Source organism: Thunnus maccoyii, chromosome 9 (assembly GCF_910596095.1).
Source record: "Thunnus maccoyii chromosome 9, fThuMac1.1, whole genome shotgun sequence".
Classification (NCBI taxonomy): Eukaryota; Metazoa; Chordata; class Actinopteri; order Scombriformes; family Scombridae; genus Thunnus; species Thunnus maccoyii.
The window spans coordinates 28357316-28384960 of NC_056541.1; the positions used below are offsets into that span (position 1 = coordinate 28357316).

At 40.9% G+C, this 27645-nt stretch overlaps 1 protein-coding gene across 3 annotated transcripts; it reads right to left on the bottom strand.

Moving 5' to 3' along the window:
• Window positions 1–1824: 1824 nt before the first annotated feature.
• si:dkey-112e17.1 lies at window positions 1825–27277 on the bottom strand. Of its 3 annotated transcripts, none has more exons than XM_042421070.1 (7): window positions 27225–27277; window positions 14131–15107; window positions 10699–10750; window positions 9176–9299; window positions 7625–7767; window positions 4363–4605; window positions 1825–3313 (listed from the first exon to the last, which is right to left on the bottom strand). In XM_042421070.1, exons 1-7 carry the CDS (start codon window positions 27255–27257, stop codon window positions 2606–2608), a joined length of 2280 nt encoding a protein of 759 aa, XP_042277004.1. In that variant the 5' UTR covers window positions 27258–27277; the 3' UTR covers window positions 1825–2605. The 3 variants fall into 3 exon arrangements, with proteins under 3 accessions (XP_042277004.1, XP_042277003.1, XP_042277002.1); XM_042421069.1 differs by lacking the exon at window positions 27225–27277 and adding an exon at window positions 27070–27218 and having other exon boundaries at window positions 4363–4602; XM_042421068.1 differs by lacking the exon at window positions 27225–27277 and adding an exon at window positions 27070–27218.
• Window positions 27278–27645: the final 368 nt, after the last annotated feature.

Sequence of the window (27645 nt, forward strand, 5' to 3'; positions counted from 1 at the left end):
AATGAAGTACTAGTTTCGATGTTGTTTTTTCTTTTTTTAAATTTTGTGGAATCACTAGTGTGTAGAAAATGCTGGTGGGTGTGAAGAATAGCGGGAAGAAGTTAAAAACAAGTCTTAGCTGACATCCAGTAAATTTCATATGATTTTATGTCTTATTTTTCAAAGTTTATCTTGTTTTTCATTTGATTTAGCAGAATATGTACTGGAGATGTCTAAAATGTTTGCTAGATGTGTTAATATTGAGCAACTATGAGGATATTTGCACATAACTTGTCTCACACATATGGAACAGCTTCCTTATTGTTAAGTCTACAAGGTTATATACTTGAGCTCATAATATCTGATTTGTAAATGTATGAAGAGTTTTATTCCTAAATCAGTTATCCATCATCAGAAAGAAAAAAGTATGTATCCTTGATAATGTAAGTGCGTAATTTTAGAGAATTTGGTGTGTTTTGGATCTATAGTGTTAGTAACATTAGCCATAGTGAATATGGATACACTATGAGTAGTGTTTTGGAATGTAGCTCTTCATATTTTCTTTTTAGTGTTGGGGGCAATGTTTATGATCCATTCTGGGATGGGGTTGTAAATGGGCACTTTCCAGGCCTCTGCGTGAGCTCCTGAGTTAATTTGTGGTAGCTAGGTGGTTTAGAGTTTTCTTTTCTTTTTTTTCACCCTCTCAGTCATGGTGGGTCCACACTGGCATTCCTTAGCGGCTCAGGCCCTCAGCACAAGCCCAGTCGATCCCCCGACAGAGGGGCTGGGCAGGAATTGGTATTAAAGAGGCTTTGGAGGAGTGCTTTGCATTCTCCCTGTGGTGGGGTGTGTGGGGTGTTGTATACTAAGACAAATATTTACTCACTTTATGTGCAAAAGTCTGGACCAAGCTGCTCAGCAGTATGGAAGAGGCAGGTTTTATTCTACCTCATCACAGCTCCCAGGAACCTGGGAGACAGGACGGGCATCGGAATCACATTCACATCAGCTGGGCATATGTCTCTCAACATGGGGGATGGAAGTCCTTAGTGGTGCCTGTAAACTGTGTATGCAATGCACTATTTGAACAGTTAGTCTAGACTATAATCGACTTCTAGTTAAATCACCATAGAGTAGCACTAGGCACATGCAAAAATTGTTTTTTGACAAATATGTTTAAGAGTTTGACAAATGCCCTGTATGTTGTATTAGCAATGAAAAAACTGTATTTTAAATGATTTGTCTGTGTATCTTAACAAATTAAAAGACTGATAGCTGTCTGTAGAAATGGACTTGCTTTTCTTACCCAACTTCACGAGGAGTCTGCAGAATCTGTAGTGTCACCTGGTGCCAAGTAGTGTCCAAGTAAATACACTAAAGCCCTGTTTTTCTTCATTTTTTGTATCTTTATTAGAGTTGAAATGAAAAAGAATAATTGGACAGGAAATCAATCAACTATTTTAATAATCAATTGCTTGTCTTCTTTCTTTAAGTAAAAGTGCCAAAAAGTCACTGGTTTAGGCTTTTTCTTGGTTGTCTATGACACAAAATATATTTATCTTTGAGTTTTGGTTGAACAAAACAAACAATCCTATATTGTAAGGGATATTTTTCTGATGTTTTATACCACAAGATCGTTCGAGAAAATGATCAGCAAATGAATCGCTAATGAAAACAATTGTTATATGATTGATTTCAATTGCTTCCTTTGCATCTATATTTCCAGCTTTGCTAAAGACAAACTGACTGAAGGCAGGATTCAACACAAAAGATCTGCACAAGCTTCTATTAGCATGTTTGAGGTTCCTGCTGATTAACATTTTGTTAGATGAAGGACACGACATGTGAATGACAGTCTTTATTAAAACTTTACATTAATTCATTTCAACCCATTTTAAATACTATTGTGATTGCTAATTCTTTATGCTATATTTTTTTTCTAATAGTGTACATTAGTATATGCTTTTACATTACTTTGATTTCCCTTTTATAATCCAGTATCAGCTGTAGAAGTACACATGTATATACTGTTGCAACACTGATATTAATGTATGATCTATGCTCTGCAGAACACTTTTGGGTAATAAGTCTTAGCCTGCGCTAAAAAAATAGCCACATGAAGACCAATATTAAAGAAAAAGCAGAACATTGGCACAGGGCAGCACAAAATCCACAATGAATGAGCTATTGAAAGCAAAGTGCAATGGTTGGAGTATTATAACTCACTGAAAAGCATCAAACTGGCTAATAAATCTGGTTAAGAAGTGTTCCTAAGAGTTGGGGTTTATGGAGTACTCATTCAAAAAATACTTTTTTGTTCATGGTTGCAATCAGTCATCATTTTTAAACACATGATACCACAGCAGTCAGTGCCTTGGCATTGTAAGCAGCATATTATTCCATCTTTGTCCAAACACAACTTAATCGAAAACAGAGAACAGCCAGAGTTAGAAGAATATATTTTCCAGCAGGAAGCTACAAAATATGTAGTAATAATTTTGCAAAAGTTGATTTCAGAAATTAAAGAAGGTTATATATTAAAGAAAGTGACACTAACAGAGTTCAGAAATGCTTAACTGGCCCACCAGAGTCCCTGCTCTTTTCAACATCTTCAGGCCCCGTCCGGTCACATCTGGTTGGTCACACTGCAGAGCACTGTTGACTGACTGAGAGAAAGCTGGCTGTCATTGACTGTGTTTGACTCGGTTGTGGTGGTGGGCGAGTTGGAAGGGAGTGGACCAACCCCTCCTATCACCTGGCTTCCCCATGGCCTCCACTCTGGTCTGGCCCTCTGGCTCTGGGGGCTAAGGCTGGTGGTTGCTATGGTAGGCCTCTTCCCCTCATATGTCCCTCTAACCAGTCCATTCAGCACAGCGGAGGCAGAGGTCTGGTCCAGGTGCTCAGCTGAGACCAGAGGCTGCCGGTCCTCCTCCTCAGAGATGGCAAACACAGGCACACTGATGTGATCACCCTCGCCAGGGAAATCCCGCCTCTTTCCAGCCTGGCCACTCTCCATTTGACACTGGGTGGAGGAAGAGGAGCCAGAAGTAGGCTCTGATGGGGAGCCCTGGGTAAGAGAAACCCCGGAGGCCTTTGCTGGGTCTGCCGTACCGGAGAGCAGGCCAAAGCAAGGCCCTGTGAACCGTGAGCGCCGCAGGTTGCTGGTGGAGTTGAGACGCCGCTGCCTCTGGGCAGGCTGCGCAAGTGGGTAAGAGGCATTGCTGATGGATGAGTCAGAGATGGTGCTGTTGTCTGCCTTGGCCTCCAGGTGAACATCTGAGAAGACTCTCCTGCTGTCTTCTCCTCTGCAGTCAGCTACAAGACTGGATGGAGCCTGGAATGATATAGGACAGTTTGTCCTCAGCGGCAGACCTTTTTTACATCAGATATTTTGACTTGTCACAGTAAGAAAAGCACAGGTTTAACTAATAACACTGACAGTGGCTCTGTCCCAGGAAGCCATGCCTGCAAGTCAGCATGCACAATACCAGGACTTTGTAACGTGAACCGTTCAACAGAAAGCAGCCAATATTAATGTCATACATTACGACTGTGCTTTTCATACTCTGACAAGTCAGAATGTCTGCTGCAAAAAAGGCTCTTGTGGCATAAAGGTGCCAACCATTCTGCATCTCCAATAAAACACATAAATATTATTGCTTGAATGTAAGAAGAGGAAACAAGGATCATTTAATAATTTAATGATAAAATGTATAGCCAAGATGCTGACGATTTAGGAAACAGGTCTTGAATGACTTTTGCAGTCACTGTAAATCCTCCTTTAAGCAATGGAAAAAATGACAAAGGAACAGAATAATCTGTTAATTCAAATGAAATTTCGACTGTTTCATGAATTTTCATTAAGGAACAATTCAACCTAACTATAAAAAACATATTTTATTACTTTTCCCAAGTGGTAGCCATGCAGATAGTTTTGGTTTTATTTATCCAGGGCATGAGATATCCATCTCTGAGATTTCTGCCACATCCTCAATATAATGGAAGTGAATGAAATTTCTTTTGTGCTGCTCAATGCATTACAAAATTGCATTTAAAGAAAATCAACAGTAAACTATCTTCCAGAGACAATGTCCTAGTGACTCTGAATAATGTTGACAACTTGTTTTATCTGCATAGTTAAATACCATAAGACATAGGTGAGAAAATGTGTTTTTATGTAATTTGGGCAAACTAACCCATTAAGTCAAATAACAATACATATCAAGGCAATAATTGAGACATGATCATTTATGTTGGAAGCATGAAATTATCCCAATAAACTGCTTCTTTGTTCACTAAGTAGATGTCACCGTGACACCTCATCAACCTCACATGCCATAAATGGTCCTGGATGTGAAAACACAGCAAAGGTTCTATACTGACGCTGTCCACCAGCTTGGTGAAGGGACTGGTGGAGTTCCAGCTGCACCACTTCTTATGCAGCTGCGGCAGTGGAGGGAGGAAGTCCTGGAAGGTGCGTACGCTCCATGCTCTTGGTCTGGCACAGCTGCTGCTGCCATCCTTGGCGGACCTGGCGCCAGTAGGTGAAGTTGTAGAGTCTGATGAGGGCCAGTCACCTGCAGGACTGGGACCAGTGTCACTGTGCCGCAGAAACCTCTCCCGCTGCTAAGAAACACAGAATGCCTAAATGTAAAGACTGAAATGAGTAGCCTGGGCCTGTCTGCAGAGGGCAACAATAGAGGGTTTTCAGGTGAGCATAGCATGTCCACTGGCAACATTATTGGAGGTCTTTTGCTGCCTCAGTAGATTGTATTAAGACATAGTTGAGCTGAACAGCTGAGCTGTTGCTGCTTGAAAAATTATAATTTCATCATTCCTGTAAATGATCCCCAACTGCTCAGTGTCCAGAAGTGAAGACTGTGTGATATCTATGTGTGATATGAGAATATGTTGATGAATACCAAGCAAAAAGATGCTGAAAAAAATACGTGTGTGTGGCAGACACTTTCCCTTGTAGAACAAGGCTTTAAAAGCAAGAGTGGCCTAGAGAGGATAAACAAACTAATTAGGAAGAAGACGACCACAAAACATAAATAGCTCACATATCAGAGGTGGCATTATATTCAAGCACTCAACTGCAGCTACAATGGTCAATGAACTGCACTGTGCAAGGGGCTTGTTATTGAATCAGGCACGCATCTTTGGTATTGAGCATTGATGGAAAGACTGGGCTCAGATAGCAACAACAGCACTGGATTATCTCCTTTTAAACCTTAAAGGGGTGGATAATACTATCAGACAACAAGGAGGAGGTATCAGTTCTGTATACAGTAAGACAAGTAGTGACCTTTGGCTAACACATTTAATTGACATCAGTCAAAATCGGCACACAGGTAGAGGCATCCCTTCATCCAAACTGCCCTCAATTCATTAATCCCACCCAACATATTCTTTAGGGAATTTAGGGCCTGACTAGCTGCCACTTTGCTGGTTGCACCTGCTCCGTTTCCTCCACACACCTTAATTTCTGCCCACAGACTGTGTTGTGTACTACATTAATGGATTAACAAGAAGGAACTGTACTGATTAGCTTGGCCCGCTCAGCCACACAGCCAGCCAGCTGAGCGTGTGTGGCTCACGTACCAAACTCATTCATTATTTATTAAGTATATTAAAGCTGTCAAGTGAACAGGAAGGGCTTTGGAACCGTTTCAGTCACATTTGTGGAGTTGCGTGTATGCACAACTCTTGCCATCAAATGACCAATTGGGGACACGACACCATTCTGAGCCCCGTATAAGTCATCTTTGCTTGAGCAACTAGGAGAGGCTAATTGTGATCGACAGGTTAGATGTGCGCAGGCCACGTTATCCTTCCTGATCAGTCAGCTGCTGTTAATCAGGGGCGGGTGGAGGTTTTAGGGGTTGCACCCATCAGAGAGAGATCGAGCCAATAATCCTTCCCACAGAGTCACTAACAGCTAGCTTTGTCTAGACAAGAATTAGCTCGGGGTTTAAATAAAATGTTCTTTTGGTCACTAAAGCCCCACGAACACAATGACTACTTTTAGGTGACAAATCAGCCACACAACAAAGTCGCGTAAAAAACCTCGGTTCAAGAAGAGGGGTCTGAGGACCTCCATGGGTGCCTGAGGTTTAACGCAGACTTGGCCCTGATCTCATCACCCCACCTACAGCAAGAAAGGTTTTACAGTATTTGCAGTACTTTGCAACAAAATGTTATCAAATGGGGTTCATGGCTTAATGCACAACTACATATTTGGGGGTGTGTGGCATGAAAGTACCACGCTAACCTGGAAGTTCACTTGGAAACAACATTGGCAAGATGATTTGGTGTTTTTCAGTCACCATTGCCACTGCTAGCCCATGCAGCATTTCTCAAACATTATTTACATGGGCGTCTGCATCGAGGACACACACAGGCAGACCACACAGTGTGTGCCAAAGCGTGCATGACACACACAAACACACACACACACACAATTGGAGCTGGGAATCTGGCTCTGTAGATAATACTCCATTAGCCTAGGCTGCAGAAAAGCTTGCCAGTCCTTCAAAAAAGCTGCCAGAGCTGTTTTATGCCAACTCTTATTCCAAGAGAATAGAAAAGAGAGCAGAGAAAAAAATGCCTGGTCGAACCGTCTGCTTCATCCTCACCGCTCCTCCCATCTTTTAATTATCCTCATTTCCCATGTATGCCATTGTAGTTTTCATAGGTTTAGACTGTACCACGCGTACGCCAATAAAATGGTGTTGGTCTTATTAGGAACACTGGGTCAATTCAAAGCAATGAATGTCCTGTCACCTCTGTTGGTTCAGGGGTCATTTCCCCAGAGTGAGGGGATCACCCACTGAGAGTTTGGACGTGAGATTAAACACTTCACTGTATAGCATCAAGGCTACATTTTAAGACAGGACATTTTTCCACATTTACCAAGACAAGGGAAGGAAAGAAGATCTGTGCACCTGCACAACTTTACAAGTAAGGAATATTCATTTTTAAAGTCTCCCTCCGCTCAATAATGTGTTTGGCTTATTGCTTATTAACTTCACTTGGATGTTTGACCTTCACTGTGAAGAGTGTGACACTAGAAGGCTGTTTTCATCTACTGAGTGGGGAAAGTCTCTCTGTGTTCACCTCGGTAATGCACGTACAAGCATGATTTTGTGACATCACAACTAGTTTCGAAGCCAGCCGTGTTCCAGAATGTGGCTCATGCAAGTGTGATGTAGAGACCTGAAGCCTCCAGTGAACATACACTGAGAATGGACTTTACAGCAGATTTGTAATAGTAGAGTATTTAAAGTATGTGAAGGTGTACAGTATGTGAAGTATTTTGTATATGTCTTAAAATATGTCTGGACGGGATTTTTATTCATTATAACAAATAAGATTTTCACAGCTCCTGAATGTTTAGCAAATAATGATTATTTTCATTATCAATTAATCTGCCAATCATTTTCTTGATTAATTGATTTATCATCTTTTGGTCTACAAAATGGAAAAACAGTGAAAAATGCCCATCACAGTTTTAATAAGCCCATGGTGAAAAACAACAACAGCTAGAATTAGAAAATGTTTGGTATTTTTTGCCTGAAAAAAGAAAGAAAAAAAGACTGTTTGAGCTCTACAGCACAGACAACTGTATTAAACTGGGTCTCACCGTGTGAGGGGAGAAGGGCAGCCTGTTTGGGCTGGGGGCGGATGATACAATGAACACCTCATCTGCACCAAGGTCCAGTTCAGTCAAACCGCTGGAGGACAGGTCCACCTCTGCATCCTGGGAAATGTCACCACCAGCACTGACTGAGGAAATGGAGAAAGAAATATTTAGCATTACAATATATTGAGGAGGTTTTTTGATTTTTGATCATTGCTCATACAGTTTCAGTGTGGCATTGGTGAAGCAGTATTTGCACAGTGTTGCTCTAGTGACAATATGTGTACCGTCAAACTTTGTACATTCTTATAGTTTTTACCATTGAAATTGAAATTTAATTTATTTAATCAAAATACATTTAATTTATTCAAATGCTCAACCTGGTTTTCATGCTGCCCGGTCCTTTAAGTAAGTACTAGTAAATGTCTCTTTGCACTGTAGAGCCTTATAATGTTGAACTGCAACTTAAATGGTTCAGTGAAACAACATGTGGAGCACGCTAATCTCAACTCCTTCACCGTTTTTAAGCTCTGTGTTTTGGTGTAAACTCCTGCCACCATGACTGGAGCACACAGTGAGGGGGACTATACTCCCCTGTTGTTCAAACTACTCCCAGGCTGCTTTGTGGGTTAAATGCCACAACCCACAAATCTCTCAGCCTGGGTTCAGTCCCACTGAGAGAGCAAGAGAAGCCTTTGGATTGTTCCAGGATCAAGCCTGTGTGCTGCTTCAAAACTAATGCAATTTTCCTTTCCATTGAAATCTTTACAGAACAACCCAGACTCCTCATGCACAGTTTGTTTTTCATTTAAAAGTTTAACTTGCAACATATTTATAGTGATTCAACCTATAGCCAGTTTATGAAAGCGCTTATATTTGCTGCTTCAACACCAGGTGTTGGGTAAGTCTTTCCTAAAGAAATTCCTTTCAGGAAAGGGAACTTCCAGATACAGCAGCAGCAATTTGCTTGGACTAAAAAGAAGAGGAACTGAGTTGTTAGCATGAACAGTGATAACCACCAAAGACAAACATATAAAGAAGGGCCACCACCTAGAGATACTGATCAGCAGAAAATTCAGTCTGATTGACAAGTCATGTCCTGAAAAACAGACATTGAGGCACATTCCTCAAAACCCAGGCTTTCACTTTTGAATTCCTGCACCAAAACTTTATCAGATAATTTCTTTGCCAGAAAATAAATTATTGGCAGATTTATATTCCTGAAGGTATTATTATCATTCCTGAAATTATTGTAGTCAAAAGTCTAAACATGTTTTGTAAATATAAATAAAAATGAATGACATCTACAATGATGTGCAATTGGTGGGTTTGGGGCCTCTTGGTGCATTCCTTGTCATACAGTACATCTTACAAGTTTGCATGAGATAACCAGAATATAGATTGAACAAGTTCAGTAACAGTGCAGAGAAATTACCATAAATGCCTTTAATTGTTATGTTTTTAAATAAAGGTCCATGTTAGCAATACAATATCAGTCTGTGTGTGTGTGTGTGTGGATTCATGTGTACGTGCAGGTGTGTGTGTCTCTCTCACCCGTGTGTGGGGAGCTGTCGTTGTTGTTGTCCTGCTCTGTGGTTGCTACCAGGTTGGTCTGATTCTCAGCCATCAGCTGCAGCTCACTGACCTCTGCCCCAGTGTTCTGGACTCCCTCTGGCACCTGCAGCACAGCACCACACCATGCAGGGAATCAAGCCCCAAAACCTGACATTGGCAGTGCTTTGTTTACAATGAAGGTGACATCAGTCCATCCATCCATTATCTATACTCACTTCTCCTTTGCAGGGTCAGGAGGGACTGAAGCCTTTCCCAGTAGGCAGCAATCAACACAAATTCAAGCTCAAAAATCAAGATATTATGATGGTATTATTGTAAAAATAATATCCTATCATAATATTTTTCTTATTTTTTTAAAGTATGCGGATATATAATATATACTCTGTGATAGAATTGGTTTTTTTTTGTTCAAATCACACTGACGTGACATCTTATCTATTTCTAATATGAGGAGACTTTTATTCAAACATTTTATTTTATTCTGTTATTTAATAATGTATTTTCTTTCAGTCATCACTGCAAATTCTTAATTATTGTTAATTTAAAATGAATTTAAAATGTATATAGGCTAACTATATATTTGTAGATGGTATTATTGATTATTGATGGTGTAAGGTTCATTACTTGGATACAATGATAATGTGTATATGTGTATACATTTGCTCAAGAGAATTAATTAGATGAGATTAATTGAAGTATAAAAGATAATTCTACCCGTTTTGAGGCTGGACTTTTTTTTTGCCTTTGACTTTTCTTACTCTGTGTGTTTGTGTGTGTGTGTTCTAACACCCTGTAAAGTCCTGTTGTGAAATCAGTGTGGCAGCACACCTTTCTGAGGCAGATCAATCAAAAGGCAGAAACCTAAAACCAGAACTATCTGCATGACTGAATATAACTAGTAGTCAGTGAGAAAATAGGATCATTGGGGTAAACTGATCCTTTTAATAAAATATTCTTTTGTGGAAGCAGGTTTTAATACATTCGAATGTGTAGAGATTTATTGTTGGTGTTTTACTTTGGTCAGAAAATATGTTATTGTTAATATTACACAAGTGACACAGATAATGAGATCTAATAGTCTTTGATATCATTAATACAAGAGTTTTATAGATATCAGAGTAAAGAAACTGAATAATGGCAAGCTACCATTTTCCACAATCTTAATTACATATCATAAATCTATGATGCAATTTAATCCAAGAAATATTTCAAACTATTCTTCCTGCACCATCATCAGGTAGATCAATCTTTGCTTCAAACCTCTGTGACCTGATATGAACCTGAGGTGGTAAAGCTCTGTGCTAAAGCAGTGGACAGTGTTGGCTTCAGTCGCAGAGAATATTAAAAGAAATATCCACTGATCCCAGGTAAATCCCTGTCTTGAAAGGAATGTCTGACTGAAAAATAAAGCAATAAAGAAAAGAAGCCAGGAAGGGGAGGGGAGAAAGAGTGACATGTCGACAGGACAAAGAGAGGAAGAAATGGGAAGAAAGAGTCTGTACCTCAGAGTTGCTGGATGCGCAGGAGCTGTCTCTTTTTGGACACAATTTGGGTCTGGAAAACATAAAGTACCACAGCAATTCAGTTTATAATTACAGACATATCCGAAAACCAGCTTTTATGAATGTCCTCTATTTTTTTTCCACTCTTGGCAGTATTTTCTCAAGTATAAAGTCCCTCTGGTGTTCACAATTTGACCAGAAATGTAAAAATGGACACTGTCCCAATACAACTGTACTGAAAAAAGAGCTTTCTGACATAGTAACCACCTCACTCAATACTAATAGCTCCAACATACCCGTGGCCATTTCTCTCTCAATAGTTGCTTTGTTGTGGTGTTGGATGATGGAGCAAGATGCACCACAATCTTGCATTCACTCAAATGCCTCCAGCTGTTCACATAGTGGTTGTTACTGAGCTGTCATTGTTATGCATTACTTTTTTCCTGTAGAGATGCTTTATTGTCACTTTTTCACCGCCGATATCCATTTCCAGGTTGTGTGATAGCAGATTCTGACCATATCCAGCACTTTTACTAAACTATGGCTACTCAACAAGTGTCTGTAGCTGCTGGAGGTAGGGAGAGTGATACACATTTACTTTCCACTGGCCAAATACAGGTTTTATTTGTTTCCAAAGGCACCTTTTTGGCTGTTGATATTAGACTCTTTTACAACTGTGGAAATCTGTATTCTCTTTAATATCCAATATTTGTACCTGCTAATCCACGCTTTTCTGTGTTGTTCTTAACTCCATATGACCCAATGAAGCATGCAGAAATACTTGAACAAGTACCCACTTATTAAAATTTACTCTTACAGCTGAATGAGCCCATTACCAGCCACCGGTCAACTGAGGGCAACCCCTGCTGTGGCTCTCATCCACCTTTGGCTGTCCAGAGGGGACCTTGGGAGTTAATCTCACTGCTGCTTTAAACTTGCGAGATTGCGCCTAGCTTGCCAGGCTAGTTGTTTTCCCATGATTTCTGTGAACTCATTTAAATTAATAGGGAACAACTAAAGAAGAAAAAAAAAACAGCTACTAAGGTTGCTCATGGGCTTGAAGTTTCATGGTAATGCATTTCCTGGCTTCTGAATGACTTGGGTTGTTGTTCTTGCTAATTACACTTTCATTTTATTGAACATGTGTTTCAAATTTCCCTGTCATTAATAGTTAGAACCTGTGGAGTTACTGCGCCTGACGGATGAGTTGGAGACACTGAGCTGTATTTGAAATGAACACAAATCATAATAAACTGCGGTGTTTCTCACAGCAAGCTGAATACTTATACCGACACAAATCTAAACTTCCTGGATTTTGAATCCATCTGGATCAGTAGGGTTACACAGTCATTTTGTCAGAACGGATAGTATTACAAACCTAAAAATTTATCCAATATGCCTGTGTTCATTGTCCCCTGGGATGGACAAGAGGGAACAGCTTGTAAATTATACCTTTTGATTGTCTGACAATGCTAGCGGTACCAAACTCAGTGCACACATTGAGTTTTACTTTCCCTTGTTGTCCCTTTTTTCCCCATTTCCCCGCCCATTCACTTTCATGCAGCCTCTGTGTTTTTGTGTGCTGGAATCGATGCCAGGTGCTGTACCTTGAATGCCCCGCTGTCTATGGTGAGAATGCTCCACATCAAGGAAGCCGCACAGTTGCAGCCAAACCCAACTAATCACCAAGGGTCACCACATCAGGGACTGAGGCTTCCAGCTGAGTCAACATAACAAAGTGGTGACTGTGTATGTGCGAGTGTGTGCATCTATGTGTGTGTGTGCATTTACTGTCAGACTAGCCCATTTTCATTCATGGGAGGAATCAAAGATAAGACTTGTGAATTTTCTCAGGAGAATGTTTACTGGGAACTCAGTTAAACGGGGTTTAAGTTTCAAAAACATAGCACAAAACAAGAATCTGAAGGTTTTATCCAAGAACCAGATACTGTAATTTATTTAATTGAGTCTAGCCACACTAAGCAGTTCTGTGAGGCTGTACTTAGGCACAGCAGGGATTGAGCTAAATGCTAACATCAGCATGCAAACATGCTCACAATTACAATGCTAACATGCTGATGTTTAGCAGGTACAATCTTTACTATGATCACCATCTTAGTTTAGCACTAACACAAAACATAGGTGAGGCTGATAGATTATAATTAGTTTTGTAAGTATTTGGTCAGAAACCAAAGTATTAGGAAAAGTGATATTTTGACTTGATGATTTCTATAAATGAAAAGTAAGGGGATCACCAAACTCATTAGGTCTCATCCTCTAGGGACCTTGAATATCTGTACAATATTTCATAGCAGTCCATTTAATTGTTGTTGAGACATTTCACACAAAACCAAAAATGTCAATTTCATGGTGGAGCTAGATGAAAAGTCAGTTTATTACCAAAGCCATTAGGATTCATTCTCTGGGGACTATGAATATCTCAGAGTCAAATCTCATGGCATCCATCCAATATTTATCAAGATATTTTACTCTGAACCAAAGCGAGGGAATGAACGGCCAGCCAACATTGCCATCCATTGAGCCAAACTGCTATGGTTGCTAAACAATTTTGCATTGTATAAAACATTACACTAGCTTTTACCTCCTTTTTTTAAAAATCAAAAATCACAAAACCTGGTAAAGGTGCAATACGTATAAGTTCTGCTGTTATTTAGCAGAAGATCACCACAAAACTGTATACCGCGAAGGGGCTAACATTCATGACTCAACAAATGTGACTTGATTTCTGACTTTCAAAACACACATACCAGCCTGTTCTCTGTACTGAAAAAAATATTGGAGTTTCAGAGGACTTATCTTGAACTTCTCTCTCTCTCTATTATGAAAATGTGCTTTATTCTAAATGATTGATAGTTATACTAAAAATGCACTAAACAATGAAAAATATCTACTCCATTGTAACAAAGCATTAACCTGAACCCAAAAGCATAAAAAACCCTAATAATGAAAATGAAAAGTTGCAAGTTGAATGATTAATTGTCAACTAATATTTCAGCACTAAACATGACTATCACCTGTGACAACTATTGGCAATCATAATCAAGGAAGAAGTAAAGAAATGCCATATATTAGATAAGACTGAAACTCTGTGGAAATATTTATGGTGGTTACAGCATTCATTTCATTGTAAAATGTCTTAAAAAATGATGAAAATGGATCCTTTTGGCGCTAAATGTGACTATAAAATCTAACAACAACTAGCATCCACAAATTAATCCAGACTTCATAGTGTTGTTGCAATTCATTGGTGGCTAATAGAGGTCAAATGTCATATATTGGATGAAGCAAAATATCTGGTGGTTGCAACACTTTTTCTGACTGTCTGCTAAATTTTCACTTTACTGTCGCTAATCTATTTGTCTGTATTTATTTTCTTTGTGTTTCTAAAGAAAATTATTCTACTTCTGTTACCTGAAAATGATGCAGAGGGCACTTGTAAGTATCATAGCGAAGAAGGCAGCTCCACTCACAGCAGCCAGCAGAGAGTCTACTTTGCTGGCTGTAGGAGCAAAGGCATGCCGGTCCCCCCCTGGCTCGGTCAGATTGTGATAGTGGAAGAGGAGAGCGAAGCCACGGCCCCAGTGGGTGGTGGTAATGAGCTCCATGATGACTTCCACCATCTCCTGGCTAGACCCGAAAACCAGTTGGCTGCTAGGAGGTCGGTTGGACCCACAGAACCTGGAGGAGAAGGTGATGAGGTCTGAGATATAGAGGACATCGTGGGGGCAAGCGTCGAGCACCGACTGCTGGGTTTCAGGGCTCACGGCTGGAGTGTCGGTGGAGTGTGGCGAGGCAAGGGTGGTCTCCTCCATAGCTGTGCTCGGGTTAGAACTGGGGTTGAGGTCTACCCTAAGGCGAGACGAGGAGGCGGTGTTGACGGCCCTCTCTCCAGGATGCACAGCCACAGGTAGGAGAAGGAGAGAGGGGGAAGATGGTGATGTTAGGCCAGAGGAGGCATCTGCAGATCTTTTGGCAGAATTTGAGACTTTGGCGATCTCCATCTTTGTGGACTGTTCCTGGACCACCACCTGCTTCACCTCACTGTCTTGAGGGGACTGTTGAGTCTTTGTGACAGCCCCACCACTCTGAGGCAAAGGATCTTTATCTGCTGATGAAATTTCATCTGCTGCTAAGCTGCCAGGCATGAAAGTCACCTCTTCGTCTGCCTCTTCCTCTTCAAAATTAGAGATGGCAGAGTACTGTGCAGCAGAGTCATGGCTTTCAAACACGTCAAAGTCAAATATCTCTAGAATAAGCTGGTAATCAACAGGCACAAAGAACTGCCAAACGCAGTGTGTCCCAGAGGAGTAGTTGTAGGGGAAGCCAGGGGACAGAATCAGGCCTTGGACGTCCACCACATCCACCTTGGCACCACAGTCAAAGTACACCTGCAATATGAATCACATTTAGTTAGTTGTGTCATAAGTCTAAATCTGCTTTGAGGCAGGTACCTTCCACAATGACCAATTTCAAAGAAAATTAGGCACTTAATGACATCCCTTCTCAGAGTAACAATTAATGCCGCTCATGCTGGCATTCATGGTTTTCTTCGGCATTATGTTTAGAAGTGTTGACCAGTATTATATTACACTCAGCCTAAATTCTTAGATGAGTCATGTATTTCAATAACGGCCACTAGGTGATTAAGTTCTCTATGTCAAAGGTACAAACAACCAAAGTACCTATCAGCAAATAATACACTCGACTTGAAGTCTGATTGCTCACTGACATAAACCAGCTTGAAACTGAACTATTCAACCCTGCAGTTCCGCCTTTATATCAAAGCCTGTGTTTTTCCTGTATTGCCTGCCTGGGTAACCCTAGGGAGGGTATTTCTTCAAACATGCTGGCTGTAATTCTTCCCAGGTGTGTGGGGATGTAGGGGGACCTGGGCCCTAAGCAGAGGCAGATGTGTGGCTGGGCCAGGGAGCTCAGGACCAGACCTTTGCAGGAGGCCCGTGTGTTTATGAGCTTTCCTGTTGGCCTCAGTTCTGGACTGTGGGAATGACCCAGACTGGCAGACCCCCATGCCAGACAGGTAACACACCAACACCCGCGGGGGACACTTGTGCTTTGGACTGGGCTAAAAGCATAAGAGATCACTTTGAGAATGCAGTTTGGGGTGGGAGGAGAGACAGAGGGCAACAGGGACACAAGAGAAGCTAAAGTATATGGAGCCAGAAAGGCATTTTAATTGCTCCATGGACCATCTTCCCCTGTCTGAATGCGTTTATCAAAGGCATTCAGTTCAGTCAGTATATTTTAATCAGTAAAATCTACATGTAATTTTAAATCATGACTGGAAGAGAGGACCACTCGCTCAGCCCTCAGGTCACTGGGATCCAACAAAAAGCCCTCTCCATAGTTGATACAGCTGACAGCCAAGCCACAGCATATTACAGACATATTGGAGGTCAGAGAGGGTAAGGAGGGCAACACGACCCATGTAACTAAAGAAAATATACAGTATGTGTGTATGTGATGAAAGAGATGAGCTGTTACGTTTGTGTGATGTTAAGCAGAAAGACGCTGAATTTAAGAGCAGATCAAAATTATCACCTAGCTTCAATCATGCTGTATAGTAAAGACTGAATAAGTAACAGCTCCAAAGCTCAACCAGTATTCTCTCAAACTCTTTAAATTACATGATGATCAGATGATTACCAATTCTAGTAGCAGTTTTTCAGAGTTTTAGTTTAGCCCTATCTGTGACTTCAGCACTCCATGTGTTACTCCATGATTCTGTCGCATAGCATTCTCTACGCAAACTTTAGGGGCAAAGTAAACACTTTATTTTGTCCTAGTTATCCAAGAATAGGTTGCATCTCCAAAGTTTTTTTGTGATCTGACAGATGTCTATTTGAATTGAAAAACCCAGAATCATAAAATGCTTGCTGAGGGCAAAACCACCATTTAAATTTGATATTTCCAAAGACTCCACTCTACCCTTGTTCTACCCTGGAAGCTACGTTAAGTTCACTGCTCAAGCCTTGCCGGTGGCCACCACGGTCTGTGGAAATACTGGAAACATTGGTTTCATCCCGGGCAAACATTTTCAGGCAGACAGCAGAATTTTGTTGGATCACAAAAATACCTTTGATGATACAACAAGGTGTTGGATAACAGATACAAAAAATAACATTTTAATCTTCCCTTTAAGGTTTGTGTACAGAATGCAATGTTAAGTTTAGTTTCAGTGAGCAAAAGTACAGCCCTAAACCATGACCATGGCCTATGAGATGTTTGCCAGTCCTCTTTGCATTTCCAAGAAATGCAAAATGAAAATATGTGGCTGACCTTAAATGCCTGTGTCTGAAACGCACAATATGTAACTTCTCAATCAAAACAATAAAAAAAGACAGAGTTTGATGATGTTGTGAAATAGTGTGGGATGATGGGAGTTGTTGTCTTCAATGTTAAACAACCAGCTTCTCCCGGTTAGTGTTCATCATTCAGGAGATTTTTATCAGGAGCCGAATAATCCGCAGAGGTCTCCTCCTCTTCAAAACAAAAGTACACGAAGATTAAAACTGTTAAAAACACTGAATAAAACTGTTTCACATAAAAAATCTGTGTTTCTCTGGCGCTGTTCTGCGGACACAGGATATAAGGAGGGGCTGCAAACTGAACTTTTGCTCAGCTTGTTTCTCTGATAACTTAAGATCAAGACATCTGATGACTAAAATCCTTCATCCAGTTAAAAGATTATAGTTAAAAATGATCAAGATCTAAAAAGTTTATTGCAAAAATGTGGCTTAAAACTTAATAAAAGTCCATTTATAACAGTTTCTGGTGGATAACCACAACGCTGATGTATTATCTTGTATGTGTATACTCTTTGGTGGGTGCCATTGTGGCGGACAACCACAACAACGCTTGCGCACAAGGTGATTATCATCTTGTGCACATATACTCTTTGGTAGAGGGGATATGACACCATTGAAAGAGTGACCAAATGAAATGGACCATTACCTTGATTAAAATTACGGATTTCTCTGAGTTTGAATTGTTGGAAACATTTGGGATAATGTAAGTACACAACTAGATAAAATATATAACCCAGGACTTGTCATTTTTAGACATTTTAATGCAGAATAGTTACATATTATAGCTTTAACCAGCTTACTACAGTAAAAGCCATAGTTTTTCTAATTTAATTTACAAACAATAGCACTGTTGTCAAAGACATTGAACTGTTTGTGGTATGTAATTAACATTAAATATAATAATGAAATGTAATGAAATGTTTTCTCACTTAATATTCAGCTTAATATTTTTTAAAAATCTGTGAAATTGAATATGAATTATTTAAAGTTTCCAAAACACTAATGAAAAATTAAATCATTAAAGTCCTTTGTTATGATTTGTAATTCACTGTTTTTTTCCATTGACATTTGGAGGCAATTGCATTAGAGCATGACATGTTACACTTGTACTGGCCACTCACTTACTAGAAATTAATGTGCTACAGAAAAGAATTACACGGATGACATTTGAACGGGCCAAATGGCATTCCTGCTGAGGTTAGAGAGAGAGAGTAAGCCGATTTGGGGTTCGCAATGTTTGCAGCGAGGTTGCGCAATGAGGGGAACCACTTCACAATATGGGGGCATGACAGGGGGAAGAGAAGGACAACATACCCCCTTTTAAAGCAAAAAAATAACCAGAACTGAGAAAAAGTATTCATGTTCATTTATCCAAGTCATAAAATTGCTCCTCACCTTCTCTTCTCAAAGACTCACCCTGTTTTTACCCTGGATAAATAAAACTTTAAAAAGGTTTAAAAAAATAGATGTTACAAATAATGCTTGACTATAAATTAGTAGTCTCTTGAATGATGTGAAATCCTACATCTGATGAAAGAGAACTGTGTCATGGACAGAGACTGTGTCATCTCTCCCACCAGGACGAGGCGGCCGGGAGGTCCCCACCACCCTGGGATGTGCATGCTAGACTACACATGAAAGGGCCCCAAAGTGCCACAGTGTCGAATGGAAATGGGACATTCTTATAATGCCAAACATCTCAGTTCTGTTACATCACAGGCCGCTCCACTGGCAGGCCGCTAATTATTCAAGGATGCCTTTTCTCATGGCAAAACAATGGGCCGCAGTGCCGTTTTGGTGAGCCACTCCACGACGGGGAGGGCAGATTATATTTTAATGAAGTGATGCTAATAAGTACAAGGCAAGCTGAAAGTTTACATAAGAGCCGGCTGGTCATTGCGCCCCAGTTGTGCCACTGACAGGGGCTTTCCTGGACAGAAGTAGATCAACTGAGCACATAACTCTCTGAAATGACTTGTTCAGTGAAACATCAGACCAGCTGCTGTCATAACTGAGAGGCCCCTAACAAATGGTATTGTTCTATCGTTTCCATTTTGCGTCAGTACATCTTTTAAAAAAAGCTGGTGAAAAGATGTTTCAATCACATTCCATGATGGGGTTAATATGTCTGTCTAATTACCACAGAGGCACCTTTATTTCCACTTAAATTATCTTAGGTTATGTCGTGGAGCTGATTTGTTTGTATAGTACCAGAACCATAATAACGTTTTTTTATTATGCATTACAATATATTTTTTTCTGTTTAAATAATATTTATAGTTTAAAAAAAAAAAAGATTATTTAAAACTAATAAAAAAAAATATTTTAACAAGATTTTTTTCAATGAGAGGTTGCATTCTATGTAAATGTGGGGCATGTGGACAGAAAAAAAATGAGAAAAACAAAAAAGGAAAACAGTACTCTCTTGTAAAAAAAAAAAAAAAAAAGTGAACAAGCCAAAAAACACTACACTTGTCTGTGCTCTGATTTGACAAAAACACAAGTCTGCAGTCTGACCTAACTGTTCACTGTAACAGGGATTTTTTTTAAACCACCCAGGCTGACGACACCACTGTGAAAACTCTGCAACACGAGCTGGCTTCTGCTGAAGAACTGTTAACACACACATACACATACACACACACATACACACACACTCTCTGCCTCATGCACAAACAGCCCCGGACTGGCTCATAAACAGGCAGGCGGGCCCCTCAAAAGGGGGCAGGAATCCTCACCAGCCCTGTTTACTGGAGGAGAAAAGTGACACTGCTTCACAGGCTAGTACTTGGGCAGCAGCAGTCCACTCAGGATGCATTACAATCGCGCTCAATTTCTCAAGTCAGTACTGATACCAACACAGTACAGCTCTGTAGACCCGTAGTTTGTAGCCAGCGCTGAATTAATTTTCACTTATCTGTAATTAAATGAAATAGTTTGACAGAATTTGAGATAGTTGTTGATTGTTCAAAGTGCAACAAATGAGTTTTACTGGTGGACAAAAAGATACAGATGTCTTACAGTATACACTGACACATGACCTCACACATACTGTACAAGAGGACAGTGCTTGCAAAGTACACAGGATAAAGAAAATATTTGGAACCCTTCCTTTTCTCATGAGATCCAGTTGCAGGTAAAAAGGAAGGAGGCAAGTTAGAAAGGAATTTTAAGGTTTTAGACAACTTTGTGAGCAAAAGCAGCCGCAATTCAGTATCAACAAGATGCCCCATTTGTGTTTAATATTTTGTACAGCTCCCTACAAGTACACTGATAGATTTCTCCAAGCAGTGGCAGAAAAGAAGCTCCTTGTGTCATCCTTCACAGCTGTGGAAAGCGCTGATACTCGAGCCCAGGATTTATCACATATCTCCCCTGTGATGTCAATGTTCAGTCCAGGGTGAGTTTACAAACAACTGGTGTGGCGGCCTGATTAAGCCCAGGCATTTGTAGGGTCGCCCTCGTTGGCCACTGGAGCGCTGGCTCAGCACGTTTTCATCACCGTGTGCATCATGAGTGACTTATGAAAGACCTCTTTGAGCCAAAGCATGTATGATCAACATTTTATTTACAGGGCCATCATGGGACGGTCTCTACATGGAAAAGTTAAGATAGATGACTGGGTGGGCAACAGGACAGGCAGATGCAGGCTCTCTCTTCCATGTTTGTGGTGTAAACCTATTAACATATTTCCTCTAGAAAGAGCTGGTGCTGCTGTGGTGGCTGTTAAAGTGAGCCTGTGGAACCCTGTGGTGAATCATGACCTTATCTCCACGGTGGTTTCAACCAATTTGGAGAAATCATTTCCAGATTTTGGAATGTGATCCAGCAAATGCATCCATGATAATTAGTCTTTCGGTAACACCTCAGTGAGAAGCCAAATCCCGTAGGGCTGAACTGTACTGACACAGTTACACTGCTATCAATCACAGTCTAAATGGATACAACATTTCCAAGTACAATCACAGCATCGAAATTGCCAGACAACATTTTTTGAATATTCGTTACGGTACTAATCCCATGAAAAGACCACAACCAGCAATGTCTTTGTCTGTCTCTCAATACGTTGCTTCTTCCCTACCTTGTTTGTAGCTCTCAGCCTTTGGTTCCTGAAGTTGTAAATTTTTTTTTTTTTTTTAAATCAGATCACAAATATAAACAGCTAAAACAGCTGGGCATTGTAGGTTTTAGCAAATATTACTCAAACAGGAGGAAATAGTGCAACTAACTACTATCAGGGGTTGATTAATACACAGTTGGTTCTCAGTGAGTATTTCTAGTAGAAGGACAGTTAATGTGGGATTGAGTCAAAATAAAAAAAAACTGTGTGTGTGTGTGTGTGTGTGTGTGTTCATGGTAACAAAGGAACATGTCACCCAGTGGCTCACTGATGTGTTTGTAATAGTTTTTGGACAACAAAAACTCTATGGCACACATAAATATATGAGGCTCTAAACACAGACGTTTGTTAGTAGGATCAATTCAAGGTTGCTTTTGGTCTTTTCATTGGATTTGATGACAATAGGAAGAATATATAACACCGCCAACCTTATTCTTTAAACAGTTTTATATGAGGCACTCACAATGACCTTGTTGGAAAAAAGGATGCACCTCTGCTGCAGTTTAGATCCTAACAAATTATGACAATTTTGTCTGCAGAGGCAATTCATTAAAGCGAAGATTATAATGATTTTCAGTCTGATATAGCATTGTAATCTCTCACATTCTGAAAAGAACAGTAATTCAAATGAAGAGACAAGAGCTATTACTTTGAAAGTTAAAATGTTTTTTTTTTTTTATCATCCATTAACTCTGTGTCATATGAGCTCACCTGAAAACCTCATCCAATCAAAGCAACATCAACTTCTTTTTTTGTAGCTACAACTGAAGTTTGCTTTCTGTTGTTCAACCCACTGCAGCTGCAACACAAACAGCACAACTTTCACTCAGTCTCTGCCTCTAGTCCTGGCCTTTAAAGTCACACCACAGCTCACTGACACACTGTGACATGTTTATCTGTTGATAGGCTGTGTGTATCTGTTGTCAGATAATTCGTGGGAGGAATAAATGAATTCACAGTTCACTGGGGTCCTACAACTCATTTCAATTAGAGATGAATGTCTCCTCTTTACATTGCAAATAAAACCTTCTGAAAGACAGAATAGACCAGCAAAACAAAGATCAAATTCAGTCTTGCTTGTCCACAGTGCTGAATTGTGGACTGACAAGACTTGGATGCCTCCCATTTTTTTCTGAGGGGGATAGAATAAATTCCAAGCTTGTTTATGCTGTTCCAAAAATCAACTTAATACAAAAGGGGAGCGGAGGACAAAGCCATCATTTACCGTGCCCCCTGAGGCAGATAATTGCAAAGATAGTGAGCACCCTATGCACACAGGAACTAAAGCTGGAGACGCTGACAATTCAATATACCAAGGGCTTTTGTTGTCTAGTTCTAAGAATTGTGCTGCTGAGCCTTCATTCTCCATCAGCGGAAGAGGACGACTCTTGACAGGTGGAAGCCACAGAGCTTCTGGCTGACAATGTGGTCTTGATGTCCTAGTGGAGATCTGTGTCATGGATAATCCTTTTATGTTATGACACCAGCCACTGGCAAACATGGGGACATTGCGCTGCATCGCACATAAATCACAAACAGAAGAATATGGGATCAGAAGACTGAGAGGGTAATGTAGTTTGTAGTCTGAATGCTTTGCTAGTTCATAGTCTGAAAGCTCCTGGTATTTGGCAAGGTTCCTCTCATGAGCCTCCTCCATGTGTTCTTCCCAGGGCACTGCCAGTTCCCACATGATCACCTGCTTGGTAGAATCTTAGAAGATGATCATGTCTGGGTGGAGTGTTTGTGTAATGTGATCAGGGAACTTTAGTTGTTTTCTAAGATCCACTCTCAGCTGCCAGTTTGGGCCTGTGGAAAGTAGGCATGGTCTTGGTAGTGAATAGGGCTTTTCTCCAACTTTGAGAAAAGGGATGGTTTTCTTTCTGGGGTGGTGTTCATTGGACTGAATGGCTGTGGTGACCACTTCTACAACTGTCTTGAGCACATGGTCATGGCAGCACGGTAGCAGCCATCAGCCAAGCCTTTGGGGCAGCTGCTGAAGAGATGTTGAAGGGGACCCTCTCCCAGTACAAAGAGGGCAGGCAGACGGTTCACTCTTGCCTTATGTGTGAAGGTTTGCCAGGCTTGGTAAGGAGTCACAGACAGCTTGGACTAGGAATCTGATGGTAGAGGTCAACCTGCCAGAAATCCAAACAAGCGATCTTTCACTGCAGTGTGTTTTCCCACCTTGTCCAGGCTCCTTGCTGACTGAGTCCCACTTTCTTCCACCTCCTCTGCGCCTGCGCACACTTCTTCCTGGAGGAAATGTTGTCACTCCTTTCCTTTGCCTTTCCAAGCTGCTCTGCCAGCAAGAGCCTCTGCCTCAACCGTGCCTCTGCCACCTGCAACCACCTGCCACCTCTGGCAGCACTCCACTTTTTGCCTGTGTGGACCACAATGCCAGCTGCCACTACTTTAGGTTCCCTGGAGTCTCTGTACTACATGGCTTCTCTTGTTTGTGTCACCACAAATTCTTCTGTGAGGCCATTGAAGGGGAGCTGTAGGGTGTTGGTGGACCCGTACAGAGCAGCACTGCTTAAGCTCCTTGGCAAGCCAAGCCACCTTTGCAGATAGTCGCTGATCTTCTCCACAGCTTCCACAGTTGATGTAGGAACATCATATAGTAGCAGGGGCCATAAAACCCTGGGCAGAACGGCATGCTGGTATATCCAAGCCTTGAAACGACTGGACAACTCAGGTTTGTCAAGCTTGGTAAGCCAGGCCTCAAGGTCTCCACTGGTATTGCGGATGGTAGCTGTGTCCCTCAGGCTGCAAGAGTTTCTCCAAGCCCTTGACTGGTTATTCTGTCAAAGTTGGGATGTGGTGGTTTCAGATATTGTGAAGCAGAACTTGTCCACTACTTTTCTTTCTTCAGCACAAGGGAAATTGACTTTGATGGTTTAAAGCTCATCCTTGCCTGTGAGATGAGCTTCTCAAGTCCTTGTAAGATCCACCTGCTTCCAGGGAGTGATGATGTTGTGACAGTCAGATCATCCACGTAAGCTCTGATTGGTGGCTGCCACACACAACTATTTGTCAGGGGTCCTCGACACTCCATCTCTGCTGACTTGACCACCATATTCATGGTGAGGGCGAAAAAGATGACTGAGATGGTGCAGCTAGTTATGATTCCCTTCTCAAGCCTGTGCCACTCTGATGTTGTAGACCCAGAAGTAACTCTCATCCGGAAGTTGTTATAGTAATGAGGTCATTGATCTTGCTGGGAACATGTTGTCTGCAAAGAACCTCTTCAACCAGCTTGTGCAGTATGGATCCGTAGGCCTTGGCGAGGTCCAACTACAGGACCACCAAGTTGCCCTTGCCTTCCTTTGCTTCTCTTAGGATCTGTGTGACTGCCCCTGTAAGCTCCAAGCAGCAAGGTGTTCCAGAGAACCCACCTTTCTGTACAAACATGTCAAAGTAATTGTTCTGTAGAAGGAACTTTGTCAGCCATCAGGACAAGATGCTGAAAAATATCTCGCTTTCTATGCCGAGTAGTGAGATGGTTCTAAACCGCTCAATGTTTTGGGAGCTTTCCTTCTTGGGGATCCAAACACCCTTGCCACACCTCCACTAGTTGGCGACTCTTCCTCTCCACCAGATCATTCTCAGAATCTTCCAGTTGCTGGAGGAGTATTGGACAGCGTTTACACATGCTTGGTAAAATCTTAGAAGATGATCTATATGGGCGGAGTGCCCATACATGATCATCTTCTACGATTTGTTTAGTTAGTTTAGTTAGTTTGTGTAATGTGATCAGGGAACTTTAGTTGTTTTCCAAGAGCCACTCTCAGCTGCCAGTATTGGGCTGCGGAAAGTAGGCTTATCTGTGGTAGTGAATAGGCTTCTCTCCAGCTTTGAGAAAAGGGATGGTTTTCTTCCTGGGGTGGTGTTTATTGGACTAATTGGCTGTGATGACCACTTCCACAACTGCCTTGAGCACCTGGTCATGGCGCCAGTGATAGCAGCCATTGGCCAAGGCTTTGGGATAGCTGCTGAGGAGATGTTGAAGGGACCCTCTCCCAACACAGAGGGCAGGAAGGTGTTTCACTCTTGCCCCATGTGTGAATTAAGTTTTAGTAAGTGTACATATAAGTCATTTTAAGTACATATGAGAATTTAAAGAATTTTGCTGGGTTTTTTTTTTTTTTTTTTTTTAATTTCCAAGACCACAGGAACAATATATAGCATATATTAAGCTTGAAAGGCATTCAGCTTTTAGGTTGCTTTTCACAACTATTCACTAGCAGCAAACAATGTTGATCAGTCAGGTCCTTCCCCTAACAGAGGCCGCTGAAACTGCAAGGGACATGCAGTGATGGTGATCAAATCCCATTTAATGAAGAAATGCTCTAGAGACATTACACTTCCTTTCCTCAAGAGCAAGTATCCAGTCCTACCCCTGTCTATGTAAACATGACAGTTCTAGGCGGCTGACAACGTTCATCAACAAGTCCTGTCATCCTTAGTCACATGTGTAGTCATTCTTATAGTGCAGGTATTCATATAAACCAAATTATGGAGTGACAGGTTGATGCATCAAAACAACTTTAAAACCTCAAAAAAACAAGCTCTATAGTTACAATACAACTCTGTGAGCCTCACTAATATGTAAGCTTTGAGTCCACCACAGAAGAAGCTAAACCATGTCCAACATAAATGACAGACTAATTGAATGAAAAACATGCCCGAGAAGCAAACCCTCACTGTTTGCGTTCCTGCTCATCAGAGACAAACTTTTGATCATGAACTCCTTGCATGTCAGAGGCAAGGCTTGGGAATTCGCTACAATGAGTATGAAAGTACAACAACAAGTTCAACAACATAAGGTTAACATGCTCTCAGTGTGGTTCTCATTTCAGCAGTTTGGACTCTGCATGCCATTCCCTGACTCTGTGAAGTGCAATAACATCAAAACATGCAAGTGCCATCAAAACATCCCTTTAAAAGCCCCAGAGGACATAGTGTGCCACAGAGTTTGGAAATTGTTAAATATACAAAACTTTCATAAGTTTGCCGTGTTAGGCAAAGGTGCGCGAGAGTAGCCAGCATGATGTAAGGTGATTAAAATTCTGTCTATAATAGGCTACATGTTTTTCTATATTACACTGTTTGTGATTGTGACACATGAGCTATTTTTTTTAAAAATAAAATTGCGAAACTGAACTTGACCCTTCCCCCTAAAAATGCAAACCGCCTTTTAAAGAAAAACATTTTTAGCTAATTTACAGTGGTTCATGGGCAGCATGGGGATCTCTTTATGCGATATAGTTTGTTCCTAGACAACTTTCGTAAGCTCAGAAGCAGCGTAAGCCTGCGCTTTTAAAAAGGTAATGTTACGTCCTGCTCTGTTATCAAACAGAAGGTACGCAAAACTCCATTGAAAAAAATGTAAATTTGATTTGCCATAGCTTACAGGCGAACCTTTCCGCACTGTTATACACGAGGTAAGCCGTTTTCTGAAGCAGGCTGGTCTTCTGATAAACTCGGCATAAATGTTATCTAACAAAAAAAACATTAACTGTGCAAAAATTTAAACTTAACGAAATTGGTTCATATTACGTACCGCCTTTTGCTACTGCCCACTATGGTGCCCTGTATTGTAGTAGTACACATTTGTGGAATGAACAGACGAAGCGGATTATATTTCAAATGTAGTTAATTCAAGAGCTCTTTTGTGTATCAGACATATGCCGAATTTAAAGGTGTTCCCCATTTTTTCTCAAAACAACTTGCCTCAAGTTCATTGGGGTCAGTAATTTTGCCGAGAAGCAAACAATTGCTAATTATGAAGATTTATGAACGGAGTTCGTGGCTTCATTCTCTCTACACAAGTGAGCACGGCTCTCAACAGGGCTTGAGATAAAGCTTGTGAATTATTTTTGCAGTGAACAAACGTTAACTTACTTTCTGTGCAACGCATCCCATCACGAAGAGTAGATATGTTGTCATAAAAACATGTGCCCCAAGCGACGTAACCCAACTCATTTTCCTCTAATTGTTCCTTTTTAATGCGACGCACAGTGAACCGTATCCCGCTCCTCGTCTTCCCTCTCATTCACCTGAAGTATCGGGAGCGCGCTTCCATCGTTCATGGGCGAACTCGAACACAGGACCAGACCTCTAACTAAAACTCTCCTATTCTTGACTTTATAGTCATCGTTTATTATATAAAATCTACTTTAAAATCTCCTGCACACATTGTAATAATCTCCTTGTAGGTTCTACTTGGTTTATGAAAACCATAACCCATTAGATATAGATATTTTAATAGCCTTATATTCCCTCCTTATAGATATTCAAAAGTTACCTACATGTTAGAACTTTTAGCCATAGTTTTAAAGCTGTGGGCGTGACTCATGCATTCAGCAATGTGCATCAGTTGTGTTTTAATAAGAACCAAGTCCTTTTCTTGTATATTCTGACAACCAATATGAACTGAACTATAAATGCTGTTTTATTTTATATTTAGTGTCAGCAATG